The sequence below is a fragment of the Carlito syrichta genome, unplaced genomic scaffold (assembly GCF_000164805.1).
Source record: "Carlito syrichta isolate Samal-C Ts95f unplaced genomic scaffold, Tarsius_syrichta-2.0.1 Scaffold309715, whole genome shotgun sequence".
Classification (NCBI taxonomy): domain Eukaryota; kingdom Metazoa; phylum Chordata; class Mammalia; order Primates; family Tarsiidae; genus Carlito; species Carlito syrichta.
In genome coordinates, this window is record NW_007253811.1 from 57,811 (window position 1) to 84,027 (window position 26,217).

Sequence of the window (26,217 nt, forward strand, 5' to 3'; positions counted from 1 at the left end):
TCAAAAAAACAAAAATGCATCCAAGCCACCAGCAACAGGTTACCAAAGGTGGGCAAGCTGAGAGGTGTGCAGACTCATTGGCCCCCGGGGAGGGGGGTGGGGCAGGTGCCGCCATTGTCACAGCTCACACAGTTTGGTATGAGAGAGGCCACCCCGGAGGGATTGCCCAAGCCAGTCATCTCGCTGACAGCTAGAGAAACTGAGGCCAGGACAAGGTCCCATGGTGAACCAGGGATGCACCCTCTGCCTCCCGTGTCACCCGTCTATCAAGTCCCCAAAGTGACCCCAGGCCAGGAGCCAGACCCCCTGCTGCCCAAGGCAGATGGAGAGTCAGCAGGTATCTCGAGGCTCACCTAACACCAGGAGCCAGGATCTGGGGTCCCATTGGCAAAGCAGCCTTGGTCCCTGCCCACTCAGGCAGCCAGCTTTGTGACTGGGGGCAGTAAACTTGGCAGTGACTCAGCAACCTGACTGTGGCTCTGAACACATCACCTCACTGAGCACACACCCACAGCAGAAGGGAGGTGTAGGCAGTATAAAGGAGGGTACCCAAAGGAGGGCGGTCCATGAAGGTGTCCGCCCTCAGACTTGAGGTTGGGGAGCAGAGTGGGAGGGTCTCAGAGGAGGGTGTGGTACCCTCAGGGCCCGAGGAGGAGGGACCAGGCCATGGCCAAGCAGGGCCTAGAGAGAAACAGCCCAAGTCACAGAGCTGTGAGCCATGCTGGGGCCTCTGGCTTTATCCTAGTGGTACCGGGAGACACAGAAGGTCTTTGAGCAGAGGGAGATCATCGGATTTGTGCTTTGGGAAGTGCCCTTGCCTGCGCTGTAGAGAATGGGTGGACAGGTTGCCAGGAGGAGATCTGGAAGATGACGGACAACAGAGATGAAGAGGGCCGATCTGATGGCCCCAAGGGGTCAGTGGAAGGGCTTGGTGAGGAGCAGGCTGGGGGAGTGATGAACCGAGTGGCCCACAGCAAGGCTGACACCAAGAAGAGAGAGGGCTCCGCTGGGTGGGTGGCTTGGGGTCACCAGGCTGCAGGGGAAGGATGGCCTGAGTTCTGGCGCTGGCTGCTGCCAGATCACCACGTGACCTCAGCCAGGTCCCATCCCTTCTCTGAGCCCAATCGAGAGGGACTGCAGGAGGAGAGCGAGCCCCGGAGCGTAACTCTCTTCTGGGGTGACCAACCCTCTTGGCTTGCCTGGGGCTTCGCGGGAGGCAGAACTTTCGGTGCCCAAACCAGGATGGCCCTCGGCACACAAGGACTTTGGTGTCCCTGGTCTTCTCCCTGCTGGCACCACGGTGAGCAGGCATTGCTTGTGCCCAGATTAAACATGCAGCCCCGGAGGCAGTGGGGCCCGGGACGCAGGCAGCACCCTGCTTTAAGAGGTCCCACTGGCATTCAGCTTTGCTTTCTTCCTGCGGCCAGCGGGATGCACATCTCCATCTTGAGCTCAGGGTTTGGAGGCCCCAGGCTTGGCTCCATAGCAGGAGTGAACTTGAACAATGGCGGGTGAGGCTCCCTCTGTCTCAGAGGACTCTGAGATGCCACCCCACACCTGCCTCAGGCAGGGTGTGAGGCCCCCAGGAGGGGCATGTGGCGGTCACTGTGTGGAAGTTCCTCTTGGGAGCCGGCTAGTGGCCTCTAGGAAGGCCCAGGCCTCCAGCAGGGAGGCTGTCTCCAACCCCAGCCTCCCCTCACCTGTGAGTTCAGCTTGTAGCGCAAGTGGAGAACCAGCGCTTTCAGCAGTAATGACCTAGGGGCTCATGGGCCATTCTGTCCCTAAACCCCGGTCCTTCTGTGACTTTGAAGAGGTTATGGTCTTGCCGGGCTCCTTCTCTGTCATTTGCCCCAGCTGGGGCATGCACGTTATTTAGGTGACTATCTATCCTGAAGGGCAGAATTAAAACTAGCCAGGTGTCAGTTAAAAGGAGGCCACATTGATAGAACTTCTGGAAATCGGCTACCCCAAGATGGAATGAAGTGCCTCAAAGGGGAGTGAGTTCCCCGTCCCCAGGGGTATGCAAATGGAAGCCGGGTCCCCATCTAGCCACGATTGCATTACCGGGGAGGAGGCAGTATGGAGTGGCCTTCAGGCTCGATTCTGGGCTTCCCTGTGCCCCACTTCCCTGTCTGGGCGATTCCATGACGGTCCTTCCTTTGTGGTTTTGGTGGGGGCAGCTGCGGCAAGCTGTGTCTCCGATTAAACAAAAACCACCTGCTTTCTCTTCCCTCTGCTGATTGATCTGGCTCATGAATCTGACAACCTAGAGTGAGTTTTGCCAGGCAAGTTACCTGCAAATGGCTCTCCCTTCCCCTACCCCCCCCAATCTTGGGGTTTAAGATCTGTTGCTGGACCTGGGCTCTGGCTGGACCCAGGCTGGTCGCCCGGGATGCCCCGGGGAGAGGCCCCTGGAGGGCCCCGTTCTATTGGGTTAGGAATCTGCGGGTAAACAGATTAAGTTACCCGTGTCAGCCGGGCGGCCACCACAGGCAGCCGCAGCGACTGAAGATGGGAATGTTCTTCTCGGAGATGACTCAGCTTCTCGCCCGTGTCGAGGCAGTCCCCTGCCTGGCTCTGCCCGGGTAGTTGGCTCCAGGCCAGGCCCCAGGGGGAACAACAATGGGTTTTCAGAGTCAGCGACCAGAGTGCGATTCCATTTCATGCCGTCAGGACAAGGGCCCACGTCAGCAACTCTCAGAGGGTCCGCATGGTGTCGGTCAGCTGTCGGGTTTCTCAGCCTCTCCCAGCCTGTTTCCTCGTCTGTGAAATAGAGAGCCACAGCTTCTATCGCGGAGAGGTGCCGTGAGAATTGAGTCGACCGGTGAAGCCGGTGCACCGGCAGAAAAGTACAAGTCCAGAGGGGTAGCCTAGGCTGGGAAGGCCGGGAGTAAGAATCTGGGGAGAGTGTGTAGGGAGGTGGAGGGGACCTGGGGTGTCCCTCGGGAGCCGCCTAGGCTAGGGCCGAGGAGAGCAACCACTGCAGGAAGCAAAGAGGAGGGTCCGTGTCTGCAGACGTTAGAGAGACCAGGTGGGAGATCAGGGAGGCCTCGGCCAAGGGCAGCCAGGGGGTCAAAGCCAGGAGGGTCTGAGGGAGGCTGGCAGGCTTGGGGAGGTCACCGGCCGGCGGGCAGGATGCCTGGGAGGGGTTGAGGGCCTGCCCTGTCGGGGTGGCGGGAAGGTGGTGGCCTGGGAAGGAGGTGGGGAAAAGGGAAGCCTGTTTTTAGGAGAGAAGAAACTTGAGCCTGTGTGTTGCTAAGACGAGGAAGCCAAGGGTGAGGCAAACTGCCAGGATACGCTGGGAGAATCTAGAAGGGGAAGGGGTCACCAGCGATAGTGGAGGGATAAGACGGCTAGACGGTCTGAGGGATTTTGAGGAGGGGCCTCACCGCCTGACCTGTGTCTTAGGAAACCTGGGGTGCCGAGCGTGCCAGACGGGGAGAGAGGCAGGGCAGGAGTCCGGTCCAAGCTGAAGGTCATGGCCAAGGGCAGGGTCGGGCAGGGATCGTGTAGGGAGGGGCCGGCCAAGGGGGCCTCCAAGGTCACCCTGACCCCCAGGCGGGCAGTACCCTGTAGCATTGAGGTGCTGGTGGCTGGAAGGAATGAGGGTGACCCAGCACTCAGGGCCACTCGCAGAGTTGCCAGGCAACAGGACTACCACTGCAGGCAATGCCCCATCCTGGCCCCAAGGTCTTGTCCTAGCAAGCCCTCCGGGGTTGCTTCCCCGATTGAAAGTGTCTGTGACTTGGGGAGAGGGGGCAGGACTACAGATTGCTCCAGGGTCTAATGTTTCCGTGGACAAAAACCATCTGCAGCCTTTGAGAGGTCAGAGGTCGTGTGGCAGTGTGTGTTCTCAGCTGCCGTGTGAGGAACGCGGAAGGTTGAATGAGCTTCCAGTCCTGTCAGGAGAAAACCTGGGAATGTCGCTCACTTATCCAAAAAAGCATAGAAGCTGTTTATAAAAGCAACCACGCGTGTCCCAGGCTTTCATCTACAAAGGAACACCGACTTCCCCCGCTGGCCCCCGAGGGCAGAGGGGTGTGCCCCTCCTGGGAGTGGGGCACAGGCTTGGGGGCTGTGCAGATGTCCAAACCCAGCCGCCGCCCCCTCCAAGGCATGACTCTCTCCAGAGCATTGACCTGCCCCTACCAAGGGACAGATGAATACTAGACTGTGGTCTGGGACCAAGTTGCGAAGTGGAAAGATATCAGTGGAGCCACAGCAAACCCCACCTCACGGACCAGCCCAGGCCAAACTGGATGACTAGGATGGTCGGAGGGGCAGAGGAGGAGCTTGTAGCTCTGGGACCTTTTTGCCTGTTCAGACCAGATTCTTGCCTAGTTGGGGTGCCTGGAGCCTGGATGCCTCTCTGGCCACTTCCTCTGGGTGTCCCTTTAACTCGGTGTCCTGCACCTTTCTGAGCCCAGGGGCCTGCCCTGGCTCGAGTTCTGTGGCTGGTCCTCCACACCCTTTGGCAAAACCCAGGCCCACCTGTCTGCTGCCTAAACCTCCCCTCAATCCAAGTTCCCTGGAGACCAGCTTCTGCCTTCCAGGACCCGGCTGCAGCCCTCTCATCCTGGGTCCCAGATGACCTCAGCTCAGGTCCCTAACTCCACATCCATCATGAACGTGCAGATGTCCAAACCAGACTTATCCAGCTAATTCACGTTCACAATAGAATCAGCATAGGCTAAAGCCAGACTCAAAGTCAGGTCTGGACAGCAGCCTGCATTTAACCAGAAGATCCCCGTCCTGCTCTCTCCAAGGTAAACTATGCACCTCCATCCTTTGCCGCTTTTTTAGGTAGTTAAAAGTGTAACTCTATGGAGTCTTTTTTTTTTTCTTTTTGAGTCGGAGTCTCACTCTGTCGCCCAGACTGGAGTGCAGTGGCCGCTCCCGGCCACCGCAGCTTCGACCTGCTGGGCTCCGGAAATCCTTCCACCTCAGCCTTCCAAGTAGCTGGAACTACAGGCGCCCGGCTAGTTTTTGATTTATTGTAGAGATGAGGTCTCTCCAAGTTGCCCAGGCGGGTCTCGAACCCGCAGGCTCAGGCAATCCAGTCACCTCGGCCTCCCAAAGCACGGGATTACAGGCTGAGCCACCGAGCCCGGCTCTGGAGTCCTTAGAGGTGTTTTTTTTTGAAACAGGAACTCTCTGCCACTTAGGCTGGAGTGCAGTGGTGTGATCATAGTTCACTGCAACCTCAGATTCTGAACTTAAGCAATCCTCCTGTCTCAGTTTCCTGAGTAGCTGGGGCTACAGGCACATGCCACCATGCCCAGCTCATTTTTTTATTTTTTTTTTTAGAGATGAGGTCTCACTATGCTGCCCCGGCTGGTGTCAAACTCCTGGCCTCAAGCAATCCTGCCTGCCTCAGGCTCCCAAAGTACGGGGATCATAGGCATGAGTCATTGCACCTGGCCAGGGGTGTATTTTTTAAATTATAGCTGCTTTTAACTCTGTCAAAAAAGCTCCCTGCTGTACACAATGTTTGGGTACTTGTTTTTCCATCCACTGGACAATGGCATTGCTGAGATTCATTCATTTCTTTGCATGCCACTGTAGAAGGCTAGTGTTGCCTGCTGGGTAATATTCTGCCATTATTCGAGTCCTCTCCTGCTGATAGGCATCTGGGCTGCAGCCAGGTTTTTGTTACCGAGAACAGGCTGTTAAGAATCCTCTTGTCCTGTCTCCTGTTACACATCTGTAAACGGTGGATGCCTTTGCATGGAAAGGCTGAGTCATGGAGCTCATGCCGCAAGCCCCACCTGCCCTCAGGCAGCCCCACCTGCGGCTGCTTGGAACCTAGGAACCCAACGCCTAACTGAGCTCCTCTAGGAACCCAACGCCTAACTGAGCTCCAGTTTTCCTGTCTGTCAATGACAGACCCTGGGCCAGGTGTCAGGACCTGGAGGGCAAAGGTGCGGCCCCACCTCCCAGGAACAGGTAGCTCTCCCGCAGAGACACAGATCTGGAAAAGTGTAGTCTCAGGGCGGTGATGGGTGGCATCATCACGGGGGAGGTGACTGGTTGAGGGCACTTCTCCTGCCTGCGAAAGTTGGGCTGGGGGCCATGAGGCATGGGGAGACCAGACTCATGTCACACCAAGAGGCGACAGGCAGAAGGTGGGATCCTGTCTGCAAAGGCCGGTCCCCCTGGAGGGACCCTGGGCCCCGGGGGCTTTCTCCAGACCTTTCTGGTCTCTTCTGCCCTGCCCTGCCCGTCTCCTTGGGTAGACCCACCTCTCGTATCACCCTAGAATTGGCCAGACACTGTCACCCACACTGTCCGATTTGATGCTCCTGACCGCCCATGACACACACACATTTTATTTTCCACCTGACAGCAAAAGAAACTCCCGTTCGGGGTTGCCCTTCAAACTGCGGAACCAATTAAGGACTTTTTTCCTAACTAAAACTTGCAAGGGCAGCTTCTAGTTGTTAAGACGGCAGAAATGAAATGTAAATAACATGAGAGACCTATCGGAGACCCAGGAGAGATGGATGAAAAACCACAGCTGGTTAAGAGAACAAATCCTGACGCGCACCGGCTGCCTGGTTTCCTTTGGGAAGAAAAGCCCCGTGAACAGCGGCCCCAGAGCACGGCTGCCACTCGCTGAATTGTTTAAAAGGCTCTCGTGAGGCTGGGCGCAGTGGCTCACGCCTGTACCCGGCACTTTGGGAGGCGGAGACGAGAGGATTGCCTGAGCTCAGGGGTTTGAGACCAGCCTGACAACTTGGTGAGACCTCATCACTACAATAAATCCAAAAATTAGCCAGGTATGGTGGCACGTGCCTGTAGTTCCAGCTACTTGGAAGACTGAGGTGGAAGGATCACCGGAGCCCGGCAGGTCCAGACTGCGGTGGCCCTGCACTCCAGGCTGGGCGACAGAGTGAGACTCCCACTCAATAATAATCATAATAATAACAGTAGTAGGCTTCCGTAAGCCACAGTAGAAAAACGTCAGCTGGGGACAGTCAGCTTGCAGGGACAAGGGTTTCAGACCCAGGCTCTCCGTCTCCTCACCAGGGCAGGCTGCAGAAGATTGGCTGAGCCTCTCTCCTTCCAGACTGAATGGGTCACCCTTTGCAAGAAACACCCTGGCTCTCAAGGCGGGCAGAGAGAGAACCTGCTCTAAGGAAGCCCAAGAAGGATTTCTAAGTAGGTGCCTGTCGCGTGCAGGAAGCCTGTTCTGAGACCCCTTCGGCAGAGCCTCTCTGATTTGGGAGGACGGGTCGTTTTGGGTTGTGAAGGCTCTAGGGTCCTTTCAAAGTACAACTGGCCTGGCTCTGATCGCAAAGCCCTGGGCTTGTCTGGTGACTTTGACAGGTTCTGGCTGTCACAGGACATTGTGCCCCTATGAGAATCAAGCCTGGGACCTGTACCAGGCCTGGCCCCCCAAAGCTGGCTCCTGCTTCCTAAGTGACCCTGGTCCTCTGCGTGGGATTTCCCCTACAGGGAGCCGGCACTGAGCCCTGACTGTGCTGGGAAAGGGGTCTTTGTGTCATCTTATTCCTAGGTACCGTGAGGGCATCTAGAAGGCAAATAGTTCTCTCCGTGCCTTTGGGTTTTCTAACTGTACTTAACCCCAGGCTGGGTACTCTGGGGGTCTTGGTCTTTCTTCTCGCCAGCTCTTTTTAGAGTAAAAAAATGTCCAAACACCAGGGCCCAGCATCTGAGGTGTGGACCCCGCCACAAGTCATTAGAGAAGGCGGAGAGCGCGGGGCCTGGAGACTTACTCTTCCACAGAAGGAATAAACAAGTCATGGCAGTGCGACATGAAGGCGGGCGGGCAGGGTCATTCTGGTGGGGACGTCTCTGAGGTCGGTGCGTGACCACAGTTCACCCCTTTGCTTAGCAATCACTGAGTGCTGATTCTTTGCCCAGTCAGTGTCGGATGCCAGGTATATGTACAGAGGACCCACTGTCCTTGCCTCTGAGAGCTGTGGTCTATGGAAGGAAGCAGACCCTTAAGGTGTTATTGTAATAGATCGTGGAGCACGCAGAGCCATCATGCACAGTTGCACAGGTTGTGCACTGCCTAACTCTAAGGGCATACTTCACACAGACTGTGAGATGAATGAACTCCCCCAGAGCTGTGAAGCCCCACCAGCCCAGCTGTCCAGGGTGGCCTGAAAGTCCTCTCCCAGACGTAGTGAGAGGCTGTCAAGGGAAGACCACCTCTGTGGCGGGAGATGAGGAAGTGGTGGCGGCCGTGCTGATGAGGAAAGCTTGTACCCCGGAGGAGATACTGGAACTGAGTCCTAAAGGATGGGCAGGAAGTCTCAGCCAGTGAGGGGAAGGGTATGCTGGGCGGTGGTGGAGGCCAGCCAGGAGCAGAAGAGAGAGGCAAAGCAGGAGGAGGCTGGTACGGTATTCCAGGCAGGAGTTCGTGGTGGGGCAGAGGTGGAGAGAGGGGAAAACATCTCAGGGGGACTTGGGAAGTAAGAAGTAGGAGCAAGGGTGGGGTCGAGTCTGGGGCTGACTCCCAAGTTTGGCGACCGCAGCAAGTCCCTGAGGCCTGCCCATGCCAAGGTGCTCGTCCCAAGATGGACGTCCGGCAGCTGGCAGGGCCTGTGGGGCGCTCGGCCCCGGGAGACGGGTCACTTCAGCAACATATTTATACTCCGTGTACATGCAGGCTGCTGCCACCTTCTGCCGGTGCCGATGCCTCCAGGATAACGCATGTGGTCTATTTCTGGGACATCCCTCATGGCCCAGAGGCCACTAGGGGCAGGCAACGCCCATTTGCCGCCACCGGCCTCTAGCAGGCAGCTGGACAGGCCCGTCCCGCCCCACCCAAGGAGTACCTGCTCACGGCTGTCTGAAGACGGGGGGGCTTCCAGGGCTGTCTCTGAGTGCGTGAGGGCCCCAGGAAGGGGCTGGGCCTGACCAGTAGTGGCCACTTACTGAGGTGATAATTCACCGTTGTCCTCAAAGCAATTATAGATTTCATGTGTCCAGGCAGTAGCTGCAAATTGGATGTGGACAGGCAGGCCCAGCGATGTAATTTGAAAACCAGAACCGGAAAGAAATTGAGGTGTGCGTGCTGGTGGTGGAACACAGGGCCGCTTCCCCGAAGAGGGGAGAAGGCTGCCTCATGGACCACCCCAGCACCGGGGTTTTCTTTAAAGTCAGGGTTACTCGGTATAATTTACATATAGGCCAGGCAGGGTGGCTCACGCCTGCAATTCCAGCACTTGGGGAGGATGGCTTGAGCCCAGGAGTTCGAGACCAGCCTGGGCAACATAGTGAGGCCTCATCGCTACCAAAAAAAAAAATAAAACAATCAGCCAGGCGTGGTGGTGCGTGCCTGTAATCCCAGCTTCTTGGAAGGCTGAGACAGAAGACTGATCCCTGGAGGTCAAGGCTGTGGTGAGCTGTGATCATGCCACTGCACCCCAGCCTGGGTGACAGAGTGAGACCCCACTCAAACAAAAAAAAAACTTACATACAGCAAAACTCGCCCCTTTTAGCAGGGAGTTCTTGGAGTTTTGACAGACTTCTGTGACTTACAACCACCTCCACAATCAAGGGACCCTCGCTCCCCAGTTCCCCCTCTGTGGTCGACCCAACACCCCCAGCAACTGCTAATCACATGTTATGGTTTCACCCCTTCCAGGGCGTCACATAAATAGAATCACACAGCATGTAACTTTTTGAGCCTGGCCTCTTCAGCTCTGCAAAATGCACTCGAGATCCATCCACATTTACTGCACAAATCAGTCATTTACTCCTTTTTATCGCCGTCTGGTATTCTGTCGTGTGGCCGTGCCACCGTTTATCTGCTCTCCAGTTGAAGGGAGGACCTCGGGGCTGTTCCCAGTGTGGGGTGATTGCGGACAAAATTGTGTGCGTTTACACCCGGTCTTTGTGTGGGCACACGTCTTCGTCTGTGGGTGCCCACCCCAGAGTGGGAGTGCCAGTCGGACGGTCGGGACATGCCAAGCTCTGCAAGAAACTGCCAGTGGGTTGACTGGGTGGGGGAGGCTGAGGTGGGAGGATCTCTTGAGCCCAGGAGGTCAAGGCCTGGACAAAATCGTGAGAACTCCTGACTACAAAAAATTAAAAATAAAAAGTCAGCCGGGTATGATGGTGCCTGCCTGTAGTCCCAGCTGCTCGGGAGGCTGAGATGAAACGGTCACCTAAGCCCAGGAGGTCAAACCACGATTGTCATGATCCCACCACTGCCCTCCAGCCTGGGTGGCAGTGAGACAAACTCAAAAAAAAAAAGAAACTGCCAGACCGTTGTCCAGAGCGAACTACTTTGCCTTCCTACTGCAACTAGGAGGTTTCCAGGCTCCACGTCCTTGTGAAGATTTTAAGGGGTGCATTTCAAAGGGGAGCTGGGGGGCTCTGAGGACCAGGCAGCAGGGCCGCTGGCAGGAAAGGACAGGAAAGAGGACAGCCCGCGGACGCACTGGCCGCCTTGTCCCCTGCAATGCCATGTCCACTTCAAGATCCCCGTTCTGTTTTCATCTCTGTGGAAGTGATGTTTGGGCCCTTGCCTGGGTGACTCACTGGGCGTGGGACCTGTGCCTAGCCTCGTGCTTGAGCGGCGACGCCAGATAAGTGACCGCAGGTCAGTTTCCTGCAAGCTCGAGCTCACCATCTCTCCCTGCAGCACTCTCCGAGGTGTTTGGGGGCGGTGCTGACTGAACGGGGCACATGGACACAGCATTGAGGGCGTGAAAGCTCCCCTCACCCAGGGACCAAAAGCCTCAAAGCCCAGCCTGGGGGCCACCTGGACATAGATCCAGTCTCCCTCTGCCCACTGGGTATTAAGAGCGTGCTCAGGAGCAAACAACAGGGACGGGTTGTTCCTGGTCCCTGTCCTTGCGGAATTAATGGTCTCGTTTTTGAGGGGAAATGAGCAATGTATACCCCAGGCTAAGTGAAATTATCGAAGGTGATGTGGGCAGTACAGAGATCTGGGCCCCAAAAACGTCACGGACAGCTATGCATGCCCCTCGCTCTTTAAGGAGGGAAAGTAACCCGACGGCTGTCGGTCAGATACGAGGGAATTAGACCTTCAATGACCGCGGCTCTTGAGTTGTTAAGAGGGGCCAGGGCAATGGGGGAACAGGGACAGAGGCCTGGAGAGCCCAGGAGAGGGGTAGGTCATCTATATGACCCCCAGATCTGCAGAGCCATCCTTTGGCCACTTCCTCCCTCGGGCCTGGACAGGATCTCAGGGGCTGGCCGGCTCAGTGGTCCCCAGAGATCAAAGGGTACAGAGAACACAGTCAGCATCTCTAGTCCTCTCTGCGACCTCCTGAGTCAGAACTGAGGGGGACACAGAGGGAGAGACAAGCGGCCTACCTGAGGCCACTGGGGTAGAGCTCTGGGCAAACTGAGTCATCTCCCACTGAGTTGCAGGGGAAGGGCCAGCTGCCACTGGAGGCCTGCTAGGATTCACGAGATACCCTGTGTCTGTCTGTCCACTCAGGTGCAAGTTCTTCAGTCTGACCGAGACCCCGGAGGACTACACGATTATCGTTGATGAGGAGGGATTCCTAGGTAAGCGCTTCTCTGCCTGCGACGTGGCGAGACCGTGCCCAAAGTCGAGGCTGGCTGCCCGCCTCTGCGTTTCTACTGCTGCCTGCCTTTGTTTTTCTACCACCACCCGCCTCCTGATTTCTGCCCCCACCGCCTTCTTATTTGTACCCTCACCTGCCAGTCAGCTAGAAAGTCAGCCAAGAGCCTGTTTCCTTCTCTCTCTGCCATCTGGCAGGTCCTGTCCCCTGCCTCTCCTGAGACTGCCCAGAAAGGCTCCAGAGCCAAAGGGTCAATAAGACACGGCATCACCCCGCTGAGAATTAAATCAGCTGGGAGGGAAAAGGAGCACATTTTCCTGAGCCTCCTCCCCTGAGCCAGAGGTTTGAACCCGTCCTCAATCCTCATTCCTGTTTGGGGAAGCCCCAGTTATGACCCTTTTCCTATTTTCTTTTTTTTTTTTTTTGAGTTGGAGTCTCACTGTCGCCCAGACTAGAGTGCAGTGGCCGCTCCCGGCCACCGCAGCCTCGACCTGCTGGGCTCCAGCGATCCTTCCGCCTCAGCCTTCCATGGAGCTGGAACTACAGGCGTGCGCTACCACGCCCGGCTCATTTTTTTATTTATTGTAGAGATGAGGTCTCGCCGAGTCGCCCAGGCGGGTCTCGAACCCGTGGGCTCAGGCAATCCACTCACCTCGGCCTCCCAAAGCGCTGGGATTACAGACTGAGCCACCAAGCCCAGCCTTTTCTAATTTTCATTTGCTTGTCCCCCGTTTTTTAAAATTGAGACATAATCCGTATATCACAAGACTCACCATTTGGAAGTGTACAGTTGGGCGGCTTTTTGATAGCCACGGTATTGTGCAGCCATCACCACTGTCCGATTCCAGAAGATTTTTTATCACCCCAAGAAGAAACCCGATACCCGTTAGCGGTCACTCCCCATTTCCCTCACCCCCACCCTGCTCCTTTGAGTTTTAATTATTACAACAAGTTTGTGAAGCTTGTCCTGCACTGAAATGACAGCTGGCATTGTGGACTGCTTTCAGGCTACAGGTGCCGTGCTGACCAATGCACACCCGTTGATGAGGGAGTATCCTTAGCTGCGGAGTCATTTGTCTGGGCTCACAGGCGTTGGGACTGGACTTCTGCTAAAACTGGACTTACTCTGAAGCACCAAGCTGCAGTCTTCAAAACTCTCAGAGAACGAAACCAGTTAGATGGTTTTTGGGGCGAGGGTTTTTGTCTGTTGTTTTTTTTTTGAGTTGGAGTCTCACTCTGTTGCCCAGGCTGGAGCACAGTGACACGCTCACGGCCACCCCAGCGTCAATCTGCTGGGCTCCGGTAATTCTTCCACCTCAGCCTCCCAAGTAGCCGGAACTATTGGTGCGCATTACCACGCCAGGCTAAATTTTTTTTTTTTTTTTTTAGTTGTAGAGACGAGGTCTTGCCAAGTTGCCCGGGTTGATCTCGAACCCGCAGGCTCAGGCAATCCTCTCTCCTCGGCCTCCCAAAGTGCTGGAATTACCGGCTGAGCCACCGAGCCCAGCCAGTTAGACGTTTTTATTTTTACTTTTTTATTTTTTATTTTTATTTATTTATTTATTTTTTTTTTTTTTTAGTTGGAGTCTCACTCTGTTGTCACCCCAACTGGAGTGCAGTGGCTGCTTCTGGCCACCGCAGCTTCGACCTGCTGAGCTCCGGCGATCCTTCCGCCTCAACCTTCCAAGGAGCTGGAACCGGGTGCTACCACGCCCGGCTAATTTTTGATTTATTGTAGAGATGAGGTCTCACCAAGTTGCCCAGATGGGTCTCAAACCCGTGGGCTCAGGCAATGCACTCACCTCAGCCTCCCAAAGCACGGGATTACAGGCTGAACCACCGAGCCCGGCTAAGTTAGACGTTTTTAAAAGCCTGGAGACAACTGCTAGTCACTTTTTCATGTTTTTCTTTCCAACTATTTTCTGTGCACAGGTTGTTTCTTTTTCATTTACTCCTGATCCTATTATATATAGAAATGTTTGCACTTAACATAATTAACATTATAGCTAAAGCTTCCTATGTTGGTACAGATTCTGACAGCAGACATAACAGTACTTACATACAGCCTGCGGCATCTCCCGGTTCCCCATGGCAAGAACTGACGTTGTTTTCACTTTTCTGCACTGATGAGCTTCTAAACTCCTTAAATGCATGACATTTCTTCTTCAGGTTGATTCCTAAAATGGAGTCAGAGACCTGGAAGGAGGGTGTTAGACTTGACCGTGCTCTGGTTCTTGGTTCGTGTTGGCGGGGCACCCCTCTCTCCTGGTGAGAAAATGAAGCCCCAGAGGAAGCGACTTGGCCAGCGACACTCTGTCGTGTCCTTCACACACACGTGCTCAGGGCACAAGGCTACTCTGGGGGGCTGGGCACAGTGTCCCTCCCTGCCCCAGAGGGGGCAGCTGTGGCCCGAGCAAGGTAGGGGGTTTCCTGCTCCACAGCGAAGGGAGTGTGCAGGTTACCCATAAGGAGGCCCGGCCCCACCATCGAGGGCACCTGTCTGGTCGTGTGCTCACTCCATTCATTCATTCTTTCAGCAGTCATCTTCTGAGACAAGAACCACAGACAGGAACTTTCACCTTAGCCATAAAGCACAAGCCACGTGTAGACTGTCTGCTTGGGTCATCCAGACACGTTTTCATTGTCTTATGGGCACTCGCATACCTTTACCCAGAACTGCTGAGACTTGTGGCACTTCAAATACTAGAGTACCTCTTCTCTGGGAATAGGCATTCGATTTAATTCTATGCCATCTGCCTCCAAAAATGAGGCCCTGGACCTCTCCAGGCAGCAGTTGCAAGAATGCCGTGAGCGGTGGGCAAGGGGCCTGGTGGGCTGGTTTTGCGATCTCTGGAAGGCTGCGTCTTGCAGGAATTGTCAGTAACCAGGGATGTGCCCTGCAGCTGCCTGGCTGGTTATTTTGAGCCCCTGGGCACTGCAGGAGGCATCCACTGCCGATCTCCTGCTGTATGCAGTCCCTGGGAGTGTAGCCTCAAGATGTAGCCAGGAATGAGAGAGATGCCACCTAGACTCCTGAGCCTCGGGGCCCGCCAGCTAATCACACCCTTAGTCTTGGACTTGCCTTTTTGGTAGGTGCCTTCTGAGAGGGGAAGGCTGCTGCAAGAGCATGTGACAAAGGCCACTCACTGTGCAGGAGACTTTGGGGTAGGAAGCAGTGCCAGGATAGGAGACAGCACTGAACTCACGGGCTCAGTGTAGACTGACTGACTGATTCCACCAACTCTGCCAGCCCTTCTGCCTGCAGACACAATACCAAGTCCTGGAAATGACTTTTTTTTTTTCCGGAGTTGCAGTCTCACTCTGTCGCCCAGGCTGAAGTGCAGTGACACCAGCTCACAGCCACCATAGCCTCGACCTGCTGGGCTCCGGCGACCCTCCTGCCTCAGCCTTCCAAGTAGCCGGAACTACAGGCATGCGCCACCACACCCAGCTAATTTTTTTGATTTCTGGTGGAGATGAGGTCTCGCCAAGTTGCCCGGGCGGGTCTCAAACCCCCGGGCTCGGGCCATCCACTCACCTCAGCCTCCCAAGGCGCGGGATGACAGGCTGAGCCACCGAGCTCGGCCAACCCCATGACTTCTGCTTAAGGGCCTCCCTTCTGGGGTGCGTCACCGGGCTGTGTGGATATCCGCTTTTGTCCAGGGGAGGTTGTGCGAGCTTTTTAAGGGGCTAGTATCTCCTGCACTGTCACTGTGAGCCTGCAGGTGGGAAGGCAGGAGATCAAGACCTCCTTCCTCACCCCTGCTGACCTTGGGTCACGCGAGGGGCCCAAAGAGTAAAGACCTGTTTTACAAGGGGGAATGCCAAAAACCAGAATTGGCTTCTGGAGGGCGGTATAGTACAGGTGAGTGTTCTAGGGACCTATCAGCATCCGTGTACCAGCTAACGTTGTCGCGAGAGGTTGTGTTTGGCTTCCGTGAGGTTTTTTTGGAGATTCTTTAAACTCATCTGTCCATTTCATGACGGGAGATTTACGAGCACGCCTGCCTGCATACACCACGCTGAGCGGACAGCTGTTTTTGGCCCAAACTGCTTGACCCCCGTGTCCCACCCTCCCTATTCACCCAGTCTGGCTTGGGCGACTTTTTTTGTTCACCCAGATGAAAAAAGTCCTCAAAAGGGAAACATTTTGCTGAGGTGGAAGAGGTGAAACAAAAACCGATGGGTTCGAGAACTGTTTTGAGCAGTGGAAACAGCATCTTGAAAGGTGTATTACGCCGGGCTCGGTGGCTCAGCCTGTCATCCCGTGACTTTGGGAGGCTGAGGTGAGCGAATTGCCTGAGCCCGCGGGTTCGAGACCCGCCTGGGCAACTTGGCGAGACCTCATCTCCACAATAAAAATCAAAAAATTAGCTGGGCGTGGTAGCGCGTGTCTGTCGTTCCAGCTACTCGGAAGGCTGAGGCGGAAGGATCGCCGGAGCCCAGCAGGTCGAGGCTGCGGTGAACGGGAGCGGCCACTGCACTCCAGTCTGGGTGACAGAGTGAGACTCCAACTCAAATAAAATAAAAAAAAGAAAGGTGTATTGCAGTGAACGGAGAGTACTTTGAAGGTGACTGAGGTTTGAACATGTGAGAATAAATGCACGACTTTTGGTAAATAAATTCCATTTTCAGGGGGACCCTTCATACAGATGAGAAAGCTGACATGAACGTGTCCAGCGTCACTGAGTGACAGCAAAGTGACAGGAGATGGGAGCCGTGGGGAGGAAGGTGTGGGGACGGTCAGGAAGGCTCTCACAGGCCCGGGGCAGGATGTGGGGTGGACCTGGGGGCTGCGGGGTGAGGCTGGGAGGCCACCCTCCACCCCCTCACCTCGGCTCTAGGGAGTTTCTCTTAAGAGGCTTCAGAAAGAGAGTTTGGTCTTGTGGCGGTCTGGGGACCGATGCTGGCCAGGCCATGGGCGCTTGGACCCCGTCCCCCGCTCTGCAAACAGTGCTTCCTACCTAGAGTTTCCTCAGCCATCCTGGACGTGGGCCTGGGTGCTTGTCCACTGGCAGCTTTCACAGTTAGAAGCCAGCGACTGGCCACGGTTCCCGGGGACGTGGGACACTGAGCCTTTCCTGGGGAGGCAGGGGGCGGATTGTCGGTGACATTAACCAGGACAGTTCCTTGTCTAACGTGGAGGTTTTTCAGAGATTCTTGGCTCAAATGGATGCAGAATGTCTGAGTGCCACACAGAAGGTGTGCGCATGTATATTTTTATCTTTCACACGTTTTTTTTTCTGAGTTGGAGTCTCACTCCGTCACCCAGGCGAGAGTACCGTGGCACACTCACAGCCACCTCAGCGTCAACCTGCTGGGCCCCGGCGATCCTTCCACCTCAGCCTTCCAAGTAGCCGGAACTACAGGCACATGCCACCACACCCGGCTAATTTTTGATTTATCGTAGAGACAGGGTCTCACCAAGTTGCCCGGGCTGGTCTCAAACCCGCAGGCTCAGGCAATCCAAAGTGCTGGGATGACGAGCTGAGCCACCGAGCCCAGCCTCTTGCACACATTTAGTAAACACTGTTTGTGAGGCTAGGTGTTCGGAAGGACCCAGGATAATGTAAGAGGCCCCTGAGTAGGGACAGAATCGTGGGACTGGAGCCGGAGGGGCCCGGTGCTAGCCTGGGCTCCCGTCACTAGCCCTCACCCATCTCAGCCCCCTTATCTTTACAGCAGGGACAGATGCATCAGTGTGATCCATGCCAGAGCATGGTCAGCAGGCTGGGACCTCTTGACAGGTGGGGAGAGGAAGCTATGAACAAGTGACTCCGGCCTCACCCTGGGCTAAGATAGGAAGACCCAGGTTCAAATCCACACTCTGCCCCTTTCACTGCTTGCGATTCTGAGCGAGTTGCTCAGCGACCTGGCGCTTCCGCGTCTCCGTCGCCAACACAGGGTCCCAGCACGGCCCTCTCGTTCTGCAAGGCCGCTGGGTGGCCGTGGGTACACATCTGCTCGGTAAGCACCAGGGAGCCGTCAAGTCCACTCTGTGCTTCCAGCAGTCAGCTCATCAGAGCTCGCGGTGTCTCCTTCCGAGCTCTGAGCTCGTCGTTGGCCACTTCAGTGAGCCCAGGGGGCGGAGTGGTGCCCCCAGAGTGGTCACCTCTCCATGAGGTCCAGGCCGGGGAAGGAGCTTGTGTCCTGGTCAGGGTGGGAGGCCCAGCCTTGGGTCTCTTCTTACTGTCCCCTGAAGCTGGCCCTGCCTGTGAGCGCCAATGGGGATCCCTGCACACCTGTGTTCGGAGGGTCAGCCCCGTTGCTTACCACAGAGCCGGGCAGCCCAGAGCTGAGGTTGCATTTCCCAGGGTGGAGACAGGCAGGTGAGCAGTGAAGGGGAGGGTAGCCTTCGAGTACCCTCTGTCCTGACACCCAGCTCCTGCCACCCACCTCCCTCTACAAAGTCCTCCTGAGACTCCCGCGTTCGCATCCTGTGTGTTTGGGTACTGTGAGGTGTTGGCCGTCGTGCATGTGCTTATTCTCTGTATTCTGCTAAGTAGAATTGCGTGTTCACTTCCCAGTACCAAGTGACCTTCAAACGCAGCTTCTCCTCACGACCATTTATTTGTTTGTTTGTCTTTAATTTTGAGTTGGAGTCTCACTCTGTCACCCACGCTGGAGTGCAATGGCACGCTCACGGCCACCCCAGCGTCGACCTGCAGGGCTCAGGCGATCCTTCCACCTCAGTGTTCCAAGTAGCTGGAACCACAGGCATGTGTCACCACACCTGGCTAATTTTCTTGTTTATTGTAGAGACGAGGTCTCGCTAAGTTGCCCAGGCTGGTCGCAAACCTCTGGACTCAGGCAATCCTCTCGCCTCTGCCCTCCAAAGCGCGACAATTACAGACATGAGCCACCACGCCCAGCCCTGTTTTTTTATTTTTTATGTTGAGTCAGAATCTCACTCTGTCACCCAGGCTGGAGTGCAGTAGCATGCTCATGGCTCATCACGGCCTTGACCTCCTGTGCTCAGGCATCCTCCTGCCTCAGCCTCCCAAGTAGCTGGAAGTACAGGCGTACACCACAATGCCTGGCTAGTTTTTTTTTTTCCTAGGGAAAGAAGGTCTTGCTGTGTGGCCCAGTCTGATCTTGAACTCCTGAACTCAAACGATCCTCCCACCTCAGCCTCCCAAAGCGCTGGGATTCCAGGCATGAGCCGCTGTGCCCGGTTCTTGGGTCTTCACTTTAAATCCCTCGGGTTGGACGTTCTTGCCCACAAATCTTTGTTCCAAGTGTAACTCCTTTGGAGCAAAGTTGCACGTTCCTAAAGCCCTTGGTACATTTCACCCAGCATCCATCCAGAAACAAGCAGAATGAGCACCAGCCACGTCATGGTGGACAGTCTGGACGCCAGACCCTTAGCATAGCACCAGGTGGGATCACCTCCTTGAATCCTCCAATGTGTTCTGGGATCTGTCCTGATTTTATCAGCCAGTGTTTGAAAACTACAAGACTGTGGGACAGTGACTTTGCCTGAGGTGACACAGCTGGGGTTTAACCCCACCCACCTGACCCTGGGACATCTGCATAAGGTCTGCAGAGGACACGGCCAGGGCACCGCAGGTCCCCCTGCAGGGTGGCGAGACACCATTACCTCCTCCACCAAGGAGAGTTCACCACCAAGAGAGGTTATTTGTAGGGTCTTGGGTAACCAGCAGTGACAGGAATAGTCCGTTTCTGTCTTGGGATGGTCTGCTCTTCCTGCAGGGAAGGACAGGCTTGCCACCTCTGGCTACCATCCCGGGGGCTCATCCTCACAGCCCTAAGACAGTCCCCTGGACCCCTATAGGCTGGGGTGGGGACAGGGCCCAGACAGGCCGTCCTTTCCCCCAGCATGTCAGGCAACATTTGGGGTCCTGGGTGAGAAGTGGCCGACTCCGTGGTCTCCAGCTTGGCTTCCCTCACCAAGCTCGCGCTTCAGAAAACCTCGGGGGCATCCCGTCTGCTCCTGCATTGACCGCCCTCGCAACCCAGGGCTGAGGCCACTAGCAGGGCAGAGGGACCAAGCCATCAGAGTGGCCGCCTGCCTCTGGCCAGCTGCTGGATCGACCTGAAATCCTCTGGGAGGCAATAGCCTCCCCTTCCATGTGCCCCCATTTCCAGCCAATCTCAGGCTTGGGCTTCTCCCTGAAATCATTCTGGAATCATCCATCCCTGCCGAGAGACTCCTAGTGACAGAGCTTCGGTGACCCCTGAACGCTCTTGAGATGCACACACACCTGGTGCCTCACCACCTCCGAGGGAACGTGGCCTCCCTGCCATAGCGGCCCGAAGCCTGTCTCCTTGCTAAACTCCGGAATGTGCTCAAGAAGGGGCGGGCCTGGGCCAGCCAAGCGCCCACCCAAGGGCCCACCCACTGGGCATCAGAGTCAGGACAGCAGCTGCCCAGACACCTCTCCGCACGGTTCTGAAGCTAAGCCCTGCGGTCTCCACGGCACCCCTCCGCGGGCTGGGGGCCATGTGGGTCTGGAAGGCACTCCGCAGTGCCAGAGTGTGACCTTGGTCCGGTCAGCTGCCCTCTCGGCCTGAGATTCCACTCTGTGATGTGGGGGAACGATCTGCCTTCTCGGAGCCACTGGGACATTTGCAAGCAGGTGGGCGGCGTCCGCCCTGTCCTCAACTGATGACTCGAGATTCTGCAGATGTCAGCTGGGTTTGGGGCCAGCCTGTGGGACTGGCATCGGTGCCCGCAGCCCCTTGTCCCAACCTGGCAAGTTGGGTTTGGGGCCATGGGGTGATGTCAACGGCCACCTGGCCACCCCAGGTCTGGCCGCGTGACCACACCCTGGCCGTAGAGACAAAGCCAGGGGATGGGGGGGGAAGAGAAAGTCTCCGGGTGCAGCTGGTGAGGGTGGGAGCATTGGGGCCTGGGCAGAGTGGAGCCTGGGCCGGCTGCCGCAGTCCTCGCTGTCACTCAGCTGGCACTGGGGCGGGCTCAGCGAAGAGGTCACCACCCAATGGAGCTGACGCAGAGCTCCGCTGCCCAGGACGGGAGCCACTCACTGCATGTGGCTACTGGGATTTAAAGAAAATGAGACCTGAAATTTCAGCACTTCTGTGGCACAGACACGTTTCTAGGGCTCACAGCCCCAGGTGGCGACTGGCTGCCGTGTCAGGCGGCGCAGATACAGTCCACCTGCAGGTGGCTCTTGTGGGCGGCGTGGGGCAAGGACCTGGGCTGTTTTAACTCCACGGAGGTGGCTCACCACTGGGCAGTGTTGAGTCACAAGGAGCTCGGCAGGGCAGATAAAGGTTGAGTTCACAGCTAACGCGGTCCTGTTGTGTTAACATGCAATGGCGCAAGTGACCCTACCTGCATTTTCTTAAGGCTTTATCGGTCCTGCCCCAGTGAAAAGGAGCATTTCTTATTTTATCTCCTCATTAAGCGTGTTTAGACTAGGCATGGTGGCTCACGCCTGCAATCCCAGCACTTTGGGAAGCTAAGGCGGGAGGGTTGCTTGAGCCCAGGATTTCGAGACCAGCCTGGGCAAGGTAGTGAGGCCTTGTCTCTACAGAAAATAAAAAAGTAGCCGGGCTCGGTGGCTCAGCCTGTCATCCCGCGCCTTTGGGAGGCTGAGCTGAGTGGATTGCCTGAGCCCGCGGGTGCGAGACCCGCCTGGGCAGCGAGACCTCATCTCTACAATAAATCAAAAAATCAGCCGGGCGTGGTAGCGCGCGCCTATAATTCCGGCTACTCGGAAGGCTGAGGCGGAAGGATCGCCGGAGCCCAGCAGGTCGAGGCTGCGGTGGCCGGGAGCGGCCACTGCACTCCAGTCTGGGAGACAGAGTGAGACTCCAACTCAAAAAAAAAAAAAAGTAAGCCAGGTGCGATGGTGTGCATCTGTAGTGCCAGCTACTCAGGAGGCTGAGGAGGGAGAATCGCCTGAGCCCAGGAGGTCAGGACTGCAGCAAGCCATGATCAGGCCACTGCACTCCAGCCTGAACAACAGAGTGAGACCCCGTATCAAAAATAAAATAAAAACACACTTAAATGGCTGCTTTCGAGCAACTGGCTGCTGTCTGGGCTGCACGCTCCCACCCAGCCTGCAGGATCACAGAAGCGTTGGAGACACTGCCCGGAGGGGAGGCTGAACATTGGGCCCCGGCTTTCGGGGGCACCTGGCCTGTCTCTGCTTGTACCACCGAGAGGCAGCCAGTGAGTGGGGGGGTTCCCAGCCTCCCCGCCATGCCCTCCTCTGCCAGGAGTAGGCCCCTTGGAATTTGAGGATCGAGATGGGACTCTGGGGCGTGCGTTTCCTCAGCGAGGCCTGGGAAATCTCTCTCCGATACCCTGGACCTGAGAGAGCCGTCCTCCCAACCCCCTCCCCAGCCTGGTCCCTTTTCTGTGAAGCCCCCTGCCTCTCCCGCCACCCACGGGCTGACCACAGGCAGACCAATGGGCTCGCTGGGCTGCGGTCACCATGGCGACCAGAGCCCAGCAGGTAATTTCCCCTCCTCCAAGCCATCGTGCCTGAGGTCCGCACAGCCCAGCCGGTCTCCCCTTGGTGCCCTTGACTTGTCTCTGGGTCTTTCTCCCTAGCCCCCTGCTTTCCCAGGAGCTTGGTGCTTCTGCCCATTTGGTGCCCAAGATGGAGCCTGGGTTGAGCCAGACCTGCATTTGAATCCTGGCTCTGTGCCTCCCTGAGGGATCTCGGGTAGATTGGTCCCTTCCGGGGTTCTGGACTGTCGAGGGTACAGTGGGGATAAAAGTGCCACCTCCCTCATGGTGTTCATGTGTCAGAGTCCACCTCCCTGCGCCTCGCCCCTCCCCATTCTGGGCCTGGAAGGGGTGGGTTTGAGCAGGTGCCCAGGGGCTCATGGGGGGGTCCCCGTGCAGTCTGTGATCAGGCCTGTGCTGCGTGTGCCTGGACACATGCACACGCGTGTACCTACACCCCATGTGCGGGCTCCTCGGGTACCCTCTCTGTGCCCAGACGTCTCCAGGATCCAGTCGAGGAGCCTCGGCAGTTGCTGCTCTGAGACCTCCCTGTGCCGACCCCCAGGACCCCCGGGCTCTCAGGAGTCACTGACACTCATGTGCGTCCAGGTTCTTCCAGGGAAACCCAGGGAGCAAGTCTGCCTGAAGCAGGGAGAGAAACCCCAGGGCCTGCACCCAGGCCTCTGCTGGTCTCCCCTCCCCTCCACCCAGACCCCCTCCCAGAGGTCCCGGGGAACCCAGTCTGAATACCGCAGGCCAGTTGCACATGGACCAATGGGGGTGACAGCAGCGCCTGGCACGCAGAGGGGTTGTGAGAACTAGAAATAACAGGCATTGCTGACTACCGACACCGTCATTTTACGACTGGGGAAGTTGAGGCGTAACATAGTTAAACCGCCTGCCACATGGCTTCCGCCCTGTGGAGCTTCCTGGCATGCCGAGTCATCTGAGGACTTTCCAACTTGGTCCTCCCGGGAAGGGATCTTCGAGGCAAATCCCGTCCTGTTGGCAAATGAGGTCACGGTCACGCGGCATGTCTGCAGGGGTGGAGCTGGCCTCAGAGCCTCAATGCCACCTCTCTGGGACACCCGGGGCCCAGGGGTCACAGAGCTCCTCCTGTGTCTCCCTCCAGAGCTGCCCTCCTCGGAGCACCTGAGCGTGGCGGACGCCACCTGGCTGGCCCTGAATGTGGTATCCGGCGGCGGCAGCTTCTCCAGCTCCCAGCCCATCGGGGTGACCAAGATCGCCAAGTCGGTCATTGCCCCGCTGGCCGACCAGAACATCTCGGTGTTCATGCTGTCCACGTACCAGACGGACTTCATCCTGGTGAGCACGGCCCCCACCCCAGAGCCGCAGGCACGCCCGCTCGCGTCACGCAGCCCCCTGGCTCCCACGCACTTGTGCTGTCACCCCCGCAAGCCTCCCACACGTGCCCGCGTCCCCACACCCCCGGCCCCTCGCAGCCTCGCCCTCCTGCGCTGCCCGGGAGCAGAGCTGGATCCGGGGGCAGAGTCTCAGGTCCACCCCTCACTCTCGAGGCCACCGGGCACCCACACCCTGGGCTTCCCGTCCCCAGGTGCGCGAGCGGGACCTGCCGCTTGTCACCCACACCCTGTCGTCAGAGTTCACCATCCTGCGGGTCGTCAACGGCGAGACGGTGGCAGCCGAGAACCTCGGCATCACCAACGGCTTCGTGAAGCCCAAGTTGGGTGAGCTGGGGCGGGGGGACCTCAAGAAGGTGCCGGGTCCAGCCCCAGGCCAGCCCCCCCGCCTCGGAGGGTCCGGCTTCTCTCCCCTGAGCACAAATCGAGGCAGACCCTGCTGCAAGGGTGCTGGGCGTGCATGCAGCCAGAGAAGACCGGGCAGTCCTTCCCGGGCAGGGACTGTGGGGCTGGACCCTGGAGCATAAGGGAGCTAAGCCGGGTGGTTCCAGTTGGAAAAGGCCTTCCAGGCAGCCAGCACAGCTTGTGCAAAGGCCCAGGGGCCCGAAGGGAAAGGGGAGCTGGAGAATCAGGAGAGCTGGTGGTGGCAGAGGCTGGAGAAGCCGCAGGGCCAAGTGTCGCAGGTCCTGCCCTGCCTGTCCCCCAGCAGCTGCCAGCCATCCCAGCCCCTTCCCAGGCCCGGCCTCGGCACCTGACGTCTTTGTGCTCTCACAGTCCAGAGGCCGGTCATCCACCCGCTGTCCAGCCCGAGCAACCGCTTCTGTGTCACCAGCCTGGACCCCGACACACTGCCCGCCGTTGCCACACTCCTCATGGATGTCATGTTCTACTCCAACAGGTAGCTCCCCACCCCTGCGGGTGGGCCGGGGAAGACGTGGGTGGGAACCCCCGTTGGGGGGGGAGACACAGACCCGCCCAGGAAAGACACAGATATTTCCTGGGAGCTCTTCTGAGGGGGCAGACACAGACCTGCCCTGGAGCTAGTCTAAAGATGTGTCTCCACTCAGAAGCCCCGGTCTGAGGCGGGAGACATTCTGTCCCGGGAGCCCCGATAGGCAGTGGAGCCCCGGGGCACGTGATGTAAACCGTTTCCGCTGCCCCTGAACTCCAAAGGCAGCCCCATCTGTTGAAGGGCTGAGAACCAAGGTTTTTGTCCTTTGGTGGATGACAGACCTGGCATCCTTCCTCAGCAGATTTTGTAAAGTCTAGGGTGTCGCCACGTCGGGTGAGACAGAGTCCAGCAAGCTGGCAGTGAAAGGCCAGCCGGGCTCCCAGCATTGTAGAGGGTGGTGGGCACCTCCGTGAATGGGGTGGAACGGCCTCATAAGTATCTGTGCAGACAGAGGGAGACACAGGGGTCACCCAGCCAAGCAAGATCAGAGCCCGGACACGGCTCAGCTTCCCCAGGCGGCCGTGCAGGGGCGGGACGGCGGGTGCAGGAAAGCCGCCCCCTCACCCGCTGCCGTCGGCCCCCAGGCTGAAGGACCCCACGGCTGCTGGAGACGACGGTGGCCACATCCGCTTCTTCTCCTTCTCCCTCATCGAGGGCTACATCTCCCTGGTGATGGATGTGCAGACCCAGCAGAGGTGAGCCAGGCGCCCCGGGGCGGACCAGAGTGGAGGGCTCCGTGATGGGCACGTCCCCCCTGCTGTCCCCAGTGGGTCCTCCCCGCAGCCCTTGGCCACAGGGGAGCTGCCTCCCAGCTCCAAGAGGTGCGGGGGTTGCCGAGGCCCACCTCGGGGGGTGGCAGAGCGGGATTTGAACCCCGGGCCGGGGCTTCGTCCCTCAGCCCCCCCGTCTGGAGCTGGAGAGGGACTTCCTGAGCAGCCTCAGCAAGGGGGCCTCTTGTCCAAAGCCCAGCCGGGCGTCGCCTCCCTGGCCCTTCCCCCCAGAGAAGGAAGCTGCAGGGCCGGTGGGCCCAGCGCCCAGGGGCTGCTGGGCGTCCCTGAGCTCTCGGGGAGGGAGCGTGGCGAACGCCTGCCTCTGGTTCTCTCGCCCCCTCGGAAGGTTTCCCAGTAACTTGCTGTTCACAAGCGCCTCTGGAGAGCTCTGGAAGATGGTGCGGATCGGAGGACAGCCCCTGGGATTCGGTGAGCCCCCGCGGGGGAGCGGGCACGGCCAAGCTCGCTCACAGGCGTCGTCCCGGGCGACTCAGCCTTGCTCGGGGGGTGGGGGGCGTAGTGGGGGGACCGAGGCTGGGGGAGCCCCAGGTCCCCGTGGCGTGAGGTCCCCCGACGGATGTGCGGCAGGCATGCGCGGGCCTCCAGGGACGGGAGGAGCAGGCTTCCGTCAGGGGGCTTTCGTTCCCCCGCCTCGAGATTAGGTTGCTTATGATGAGAAATTTGGGGGCCGGGCTGGTGGCCCAGCCTGTCATCCCAGCACTTTGGGAGGCCGAGGCGGGTGGATGGCCTGAGCCCGCGGGTTCGAGACCCGCCTGGGCCACTGGGCGAGACCTCATCTCTACGATAAATTAAAAAAAGAAAGAAAGAGAGAAAGTTGGGGATGTGATAAAAATGAGGGAGAAAAAAGTCCCTCCGAGTCCCACTACACGAAGGGCGTGACGGTTGGCGATTTCCGCGTGTTTCTGTCGCTTAACTACACGTAACTGCCGAGCACCCCAGTAAGTCTCAGATTCCCACCACTTCGCCCCAAAACACCTCACCTTTTCTGTGCCAGGAAGCAGCATTGCCTCCTGTCCACAGGGACAGGATCTCACAAAAAATTCACAGTAATTCCCCAAGACTCATTCTTACCGGTTTCTACACGTATCCAGACTGTGTCATTGATGGGTAG

General features: G+C 57.5%; 1 protein-coding gene across 1 annotated transcript; it reads left to right on the plus strand.

The window, feature by feature from the left end:
• The first annotated feature begins 867 nt into the window (after positions 1–867).
• CASTOR2 (cytosolic arginine sensor for mTORC1 subunit 2) lies at positions 868–26,217 on the plus strand. Its single transcript, XM_021717364.1, has 10 exons — positions 868–1,010; positions 1,428–1,511; positions 5,887–5,921; positions 11,380–11,520; positions 23,114–23,307; positions 23,558–23,690; positions 24,138–24,261; positions 24,900–25,010; positions 25,432–25,514; positions 26,198–26,217. Exons 1-10 carry the CDS (start codon positions 868–870, stop codon positions 26,215–26,217), a joined length of 1,068 nt encoding a protein of 355 aa, XP_021573039.1.